The 8,039-nt window shown below is 41.2% G+C and overlaps 1 protein-coding gene across 1 annotated transcript; it reads left to right on the top strand.

The window, feature by feature from the left end:
- The first annotated feature begins 5,595 nt into the window (after positions 1-5,595).
- LOC149066845 (uncharacterized) lies at positions 5,596-6,774 on the top strand. Its single transcript, XM_089253109.1, has one exon. The coding sequence runs from the start codon at positions 5,596-5,598 to the stop codon at positions 6,772-6,774; it is 1,179 nt and encodes a 392-aa protein (XP_089109235.1).
- Positions 6,775-8,039: the final 1,265 nt, after the last annotated feature.

Below are 8,039 nucleotides of genomic sequence, written 5' to 3'. Positions count from 1 at the left end.
GTAGTTTGCTTCTCTTTCGAGCAACTTTTTCTTTCTATTAGTGAGCAGCTACGGTACTAATAACTAGAAATTCCTAAATAAAATACATGTAGAAATCATTTGCATGAGAATGTTTTTGCAAATGAATATGCACCGAGATAAATAGAAAAGATGCATTTAAAAACGCATTTCCGTTTTTTGCTTGGTTATTTGTTCTTTAGCACATATTTTCTCAGTTTTAGTTCATATTTAGCCATTTTTTTAAGTGGAAAATTCGGGCTCTAATTACAGGCGAATCCCGTTTTAACGAATACCGTTTTAACGAATGGTTTTCTAATCCCTCTAATAAGTATACATAGGAACAATGCAAACAATCTGAAATTTCTTTATAACGAAGTGTTTTCTCCGGTTTCTTGGACTTCGTTATAACAGGATATTCTACTGTATAACAATCATTTAATGTATTGTTACCAAAGTGAATGTGACAAGGGCGTAGCCAGAAATTTCGTTCGGCAGGGGGGGGGGGACCAAAGTGATAGAACAATAGATTTGGTCATCTTTTCCTCTTTTTTCGGTCATTTTCTCACATTTCGGACGAGGGGACCAGACCCCCAAGTCTTCCTCTTCGCTACGCCCTTGGAATGGGACTACCCCTGAGCATGAGTGTACCCAAGAAAACCAATCTATTGGGGGGGGGGGGGACACGGAATTTCTTCCAGAGAATTTTTGAGTTCGTGCCAATTTTCCAAAAGCATTTAATTAACAAAAATTTATTTGATTGTTGGGGGCGTAGCCTTTGCCCTTGAGCCCCATTCTAGTTTGATCACGGTCCAAGTAAAAATATACTTTCATTCTCTCTCTCTCATTGAAACGAGCACAACTCCGGTCTATCGCCATAGGCAATTTATTCAGATCTAGTCATGCCGTAAATCTGAGAATATCCGCCCAGGATCCCCCAGATCTCATGAATCCCGAAATCTCCTGGGCGGGGTCATGAAAATGACTATATACAAAAAATATATTCAGAACAGTATATGCATCTTTATTTATTCCAAGGTTGGACAAACCCCAAGTGCCAGGTCACCATGGTGACTGGAAAATCTGTATTCGCGCCTAAAATTTTGTATATGTGATTGCTAAATCAGAATCTAGTGATGGCTCAAAATTTTCCGATTTCATAATTGTCTTCCAACATAGAAAGGAGCAGAGCCACAACTAGAGAAAGCAGGTAGGTCTGGTGCTCCGGACGCTGGACCAGAATGTGAGTCGAATTCACCCTTTAACTGCTTCTTCTACATGCAAGGGGCGCCAAAATTCCGAATTGCCCCAGATGACAAAGTATCTAGTTGCGGCCCTGGGAAGGGGGTCATCAATTCCCAGAAAGGTTGAAAAAAGATTATTTAAGATACTTTTCTCGTGAAAAAACCATGCTTGGCTCTTACAAAATTTGGCTGGTGCCTAAATTTTTTAATGATTTTTGTCGAGCCCTGTATTTATTTATATTTTATGATACAGTGTATATTTCCCCCAAAATCAAATTACATGTCACTTATTTAAGATTTATTTTACTCTCATATATTGAGTCATATATCAGGTTTTAAATTAGAAAAATAATAATTTTTTTAGTTGCATAAATTTCTTATTAAAAACTCGATTCAAATACTGTCACTTTTACAAGTATGCAAGCCAAATGGAGTTTAAATTTTTCTTAAATAAATTTTAAATATGATTGAAAAAAATACAAATACAAATACAAATACAACGCCACAACAGGCAAAATGCCCAACGAGGTGGCTGATAAAAAGATGTCCATAAAAATATGGATGTCATGTTTCAAAAATACAGCAACCCCATTAAAAATGTAATTAACAACATGGTAAGTTTTATTAATTTATTGATATGTCTAACAGAAAAAAAATATTTTATACTACGCTTTATTGATTATAAGTATTAGAGGGCTGCAAAATCTAGATTGTTTTTGAAGATTCTGAATAAATTATCATTAAAGAAAATGTTTAAAATGCATGAATTTATCAAAAATGTGTAGCTATATTTAATATTGCTTACTTTTTCTGTCAGGAAACTGTGCGGAATCACGAGGAACTTTTCCGTTTTCTTGTAATACAACATGTTTTACTAACAGAAGGTTATACTGTACGTGCACAACCGAATGTGGTCCACACAAACCATAAAATACTGTGGAACTGTCCATCTCAACATTTGTGGGGGGGGGGGGGGAGTTTTCAGTGGAAAAACAAGGAGTTTACTTCAAGTGGCTCCAAACACAGCTATTCTTATTTTGCAGAATCACAAACCTCGTCTAGATTTTTCTTCACCACCGTAATTTCTTTATATTCCAATTAGGATCATCTATGTCGGCGTCCTTCACGGATGGCCATCCATTAAGCACAAAAGCTTTTAAAGCCTTGACCGGCGGCGTCAAGAAGAATGTAGTTTTCAGGATCAGAAGGGGGGTCCCCATATGGACGGATGCCTCCAGGTGACATATTCCCCACATAAGCGACACGCTATACACTCCCTGTCCTTCTAATTAGGAAATGGTGATTGTATTCAGTAAACCTGCATTGAAGCAGCCGAAACTGAACCCTATTGAAATGCTCTTTGTCAGCTGCAGAAGGTGCGGCCCCTTGATCATGAAAAAAAAAAAATACATGGAATAAAAAGCCTGCCAAAGATCCCAGGCTAGAAGCCCTACTCCAGTATGTGGGAGTCCATGGCCGTGCTTATAGCTCGCTGAGTGCCCCCCGGGAAACACGCCACTAGATGCCACGGACGGTCTGTAACTAGGAGTGAAGATCATTTTATTGTCGGGAAAGGGGGGGGGGGGAAAGCATCGAAATGCCTCCTTGAGATCGACTGTGATGCCGCAAGATATTTAAAATTTCTAACAGTGCTGCGAACGTAAACAGGGTATGTAAAACCCCCTCTTTGCGGTCACCGGCTGGACAAATAGAAATTCGTCCGTAAAAAAGAATTGATCGGGAAAGGAGGAACCCTATTAAAACCTTGAGAATAATTCTTCATTTTGAAATAAACACAATTTTTTGAATAACATAAGTAAGAAATACTACATCCTTTTTAGAAAAATTCCCCAATTTAATTTGCAATGGAACATAGAAAAAATTACAGTATTTTCCGATAAATAGAGGTCGCATCCTGTAAAATGGCCGGAATTTGTGGAAAAATCGCCACTTTTTTTTTTACATGTCACAGCTTCGTGTAAGGCCGAAACTCACTGTACTGACGTGACGTGATTATTCCGAGTCTAGGTGTGAAAAACGTATCCATGCGAATTTTTTTTGGGGAAGAGGGGAAGATTGAGCCAGCTCTCCGAAATTAATAAGGGGGGGGGGGGGGGGAGTCTCGATCCCATTGGCTTAAAACAAGTTACGACAGGTAATACAAGTTACGACTTAATGCACTTAACATACGACTTAATACAAGTTACGCTTACGACAGGTCCAAGCACTTCCCTGTGAAAAATCGGGGTCCTCGCGAAAGATCTGTCCAAAAGCCCGGTCCAACGGAGACAGGATCATTTTAGTCGTGGAGGGAGGGAAGAGTATGTAATTTTTTCACCCTCTCTCCACTAAAAAAACGATCGAAACGATATTTTTCGTTCTTCCACCCACCCCCCCCAGAATTAGCAGTCCCCACAAGAATTCCGCCTGTGAAAACTGCCTTCTTCACTAGTTCCGGCCCTGGCTACCTAAGTGTTGGAGTACTGGAAACAGGGCTGGGGGGAGGAGTCAAATGTCAAGGGTGCCGGACCAGAGGGGGGGGGACGCAAATTTCACCTTCTAACCTCTCTTCAACATTTATTGAAATACCGTATTTAAAATTTCTATATAAGAGTGCTGCTAACGTAGATAGTTTGAGAATCCCTGATTTATAAGGAGGAAATTTCATATTCCTAGTATTAGAATGCAATGGTACCCGGCTCAGGGGGCTTTGAAATTTTCCATTCATTTCTTATTTTCTTTTTTTTTGTGTGTTAATTTTATTTTACTATTATTTATTTGATTCCCCGTATATAGGGGACGGCCAGCAACTTCCAGCGCTCTCTCCCCACCCAATGTTAATTTCTTCATGTCAGCGCCTCTGTTGTGAAGAACTTGTTAATAAGCTTAATCATTGTTCACTTTACCTCCTCCCACTTTTTTTCCTTTTTTTGTGTTGTATCATGTCCCCATCCCCAAGGGTCACACTCAACAAAAGAAGGAAGAGATGCTCTTGAGTTTACCGACAGTGCAAGCAAAGGATCCCTCCCCCCCCCCCAAGTTATCTACACTGGTGCCTTCAGGCACCACTCTGGGAGGACGCAATTTAGGATGAATGGATGCTGGATTGATTGGGAGATAAGACTACTATTGTCACAGAACAAGTGCGTTGAGATTCTGAAGAAACGTAAAAAAATAAAATTTCGAGTAGATGGATTTATACTATTTAAAGAAATTTTTTGTCAAAAAGTTTTTTCTGAGCCAAGTGTGAGAAACATATCCACTCGAATTTTTGGGGGGGCCGAGCCGGCTCTTCTAAAATGTTGGGGGGGGGGGGGCTCGGGCCCACGGGCCGGATACAAGTTTACGCCTATGTTCTACCCCCCCCCCCCAGTCAAATTTTGTTGTAAAGGGGCTCGAAAAATGTTTCGGCATCGATCCTCAAGATCTGTTATGAATGGGCATTTAGAATGTGCTTTTTTCCCCAATATTTTTCAAAAAAACATTGGGGGGGGGGGGGCTAAATGTTATTGGTCCTCCCGCATATACGGGACTCATGCGTGTACGAAGGAGAGGGAGAATGCATTGCACAATGGTTTTTTTCAGTAATTACTGGGAGGCTCAGTCCCCTTACAAAATTTATTGCGGGGGGGGGGGTTAAATGGCCTCAGCCTCTAGGTTCTGGCACCTATTCTTTATAGAGTGTAATTTATTTCGGTTTCAATATCATTGCTTCCCAATTTTCAACCTCCCCCCTCCCCCCCACCATGCATCTTTGGGCTTATTTTCATGTCGGCGCCATGGCCGTCCTCCGGTCGCAGTGAACAAAAGAAGAGACACTCAGTTTTTGCCACAGGCAAAGAAGAAAGAACCCCCTCAACACCTCAAAGAATCTTCCTCTCAGCCGTGCCTTCTGGCAGTAAGGATTGCAACCGATGGAGGGTGCAATTGGGGATTCAACGGCAGGGAAAAATGAGATAAACGTATTGTCATGGAACAAGAAAGCCAAAGACCATCCAGATTTTTTAAAAGAACTAAAATTTTGAGCAGATTGTTTCCATTAACTAATTCATAATTAGGACAACTTTTGGTTAAAAAAAAATTTTCATCATTGCAAAATGAATAAGCCATATTCGTACGAATTTTTGGGGGGGCTGAGCCGCGTCTTCAAAAATGTTGGGGGGGCTCGGGCCCATGGGCCCTATAGAAGTTTACGCCTATGGATATAAAAAGCGGAAATAGGAAGTGCAGGCTTATTACGGCGTACGTTCCACCAAATAAAGCATGTAATTTAGATCATTGGTGTGAGTTTTGGAGAGAACTAAGGCATTACTGCTCTGCGCGCTTTCCGGTGATTTTGGTCGGGGACTTGCACATGCGGGGAATCGATTGGATAAACGGGAGATTCTCGTCTGAATTGGAGTCACAGTTCATGTCAATATCAGCAGAACTAGGCCTTGTTCAGTTGGTCGATTTTCCCACGAAAGGGGAAAACTTCTTAGATCTTCTGTTTGCTACCGATCCTTCGGTGGTCTACGACGTACATGCACTTCCACCCTTCTGCAACAGCGATAATCCACCGCACTTGCCGATACACTTCTCATTGCATATTACAACAGGATTAGATTGCCGATCAACACTAAACTATCACAATGCAGATTATCCACGATTATCAGCTATTGTAAAAGATCTGCAGAACCAAGTACTGGCTGGAACTATCTCAGCTGCGGATGCTTTGCCAGCTCTATTTCTGCGGTCTCGTGAACATGTTCCCCGTCAAATGAGATTTAGAAAAAAAGATAAGGTTTTACGAATGCTAAACAATAGGAAATTGCATGCTTGGCGTCAATATAGATCAATACCTAGTCAAACCACTAAAGAACAATACAAGGTCATGGCTAAGAACTATGCAAATTACGTCCAAGAGAAAGAGAGTTTACATCTCCTCAACCTCTGTAAAAATCGTGATCGGAACTTTTTCCACCGAGATGTCCGCAGTAGACTTCGTGTATCCCGGGACATACCAACGGTAACTGTGAATGGCACCACGATAACGGATTATGAGAAAGCAAACGTTTTTGCGGACAAATTTTCTGGTTCATATAATTTTAGTTGTTCCGGTTACGACTATCGTTATCACGGCCTTATGAATGATCATCCCTTCTTTCGTGACATGTTCAGCACTCAGACGATAAAAGCCATTATTGCTTCTCTTCCTGGTCGATCATCTCCGGGTCCTGACGGAATACCCAGTTGTTTCTACAAACGTCTTTCAGACCCGATGTCTTCTCTGCTTAGCTCCATCTTCACATCCTTCTATGACTACGGGTCTATCCCATGCTCTTGGAAATCTGCAGTTATTAGTCCAATTTATAAGAATAAAGGCTCCAGGGCAGATCCGAAAAATTATCGCCCGATATCGTTAACCGATATATCCTGCAAAATTTTCGAGAGATGCATCGTCAATCAGTTACTTCCATTTGCCGACGATATGGGCTTAATCCTCTCAGTTCAGTTTGGCTTCATTCCTGGCCGCTCCTTACCAGTGCAGTAGTTGATTTGTCATGATATATGGGAGAGTGCTATAGACTCTGGACAAGAGATTGATGACTGACTTATTTACGTCGATTTCCAAAAGGCATTTGATAAAGTAGACAGATTGCTACTACTGAGGAAGCTAGCTTGCATGGGGGTTCCGGATAAAGTTGTGAGGATAATTTAAGAACTGCTGTCAGACAGAGTTCATCAGGTTCGCGTAGCCAGCGTGATGTCTAGAGAATGTCAGGTGCCAAGCGGAGTTGTCCAGGGATCGGTGTTAGGCCCGATCTTATTTACTTTGTACACTTACGATATTACTCAGGCTGTGTCACCCATCTCTCTATTGCAATTCGCTGATGACGTGAAGTTATTCTCTCCAGTGGAAAACACTAGGGGCTTAAGAATTGCATGCCAACAACTTTTCCAGTGGAGTTGTCAGTATAAGCTACCTATTTCATCATCAAAAAGTGGATCAATGCATTTAGGTAGACGCACCGATCCTGAATATTACCAACAAGGTAATGAAACGTTACAGCAATTGGATACATGCGTGGATTTAGGTATTGCAATGAGCCGCATTCTGGATTTCACTGATCATTATCATGGCATAGTCTGCAAAGCTAATAGAATTTCATATATGTTACGTACGGCATACCGTAAGTGTGATGTGCATATGTTGTCATATGCTTTCTGTGTGTACGTTCGCCCGACCCTGGAGTTCTGTTCGCAATTATGGAGCCCTTACAAAATCAAGGACATACAGCTCCTCGAAAAGCCACAGAGGTCGTTTACTGAACGAATACCTGGCATGAGCGGTCTATCTTATTGCCAGAGACTTCAATTTCTGGGTTTACACTCACTGGAATGGCGTAAAATCGCTGCAGATCTGAAGATGTGCTACAAACTAGTCCACCAAAATGTTTATCTACCATCGAGAGAGCCTTTCTTTGAGATCATAGACAGGCGAGTTAACCTACGTAGGCATCGCTTCCAAATAAGAATACCAATGGCTAGAAGGGATTGCTTTTTCCACGGATATAGATGCCGTGTGGCAAGAATATGGAACAGTCTTCCATCAGAACTTGTATGTGCCTCCTACGCAAGATTTGCTTCCACTATTGGGGATTTCGACCTGGCTCCGTATGCGAAGTGCTTCCCGTACTGACTATTATCATTATTTTTTTTTTCTTCCAGTATAAGTGCATTTCATGCCTTCTGGGGTTATTGTAAGTAAATAAATAAATGACAATCGACTTTGATCGTGAATTCTTAAACTCTAAA

The sequence above is a fragment of the Pholcus phalangioides genome, unplaced genomic scaffold (genome assembly GCF_987345545.1).
Source record: "Pholcus phalangioides strain wild (caught in Gottingen) unplaced genomic scaffold, Ppha-v1.0 ptg000032l_1, whole genome shotgun sequence".
Classification (NCBI taxonomy): Eukaryota; Metazoa; Arthropoda; class Arachnida; order Araneae; family Pholcidae; genus Pholcus; species Pholcus phalangioides.
Note: the sequence above shows the minus strand (reverse complement) of the source record. Positions and strands in the feature narration are given on the sequence as shown.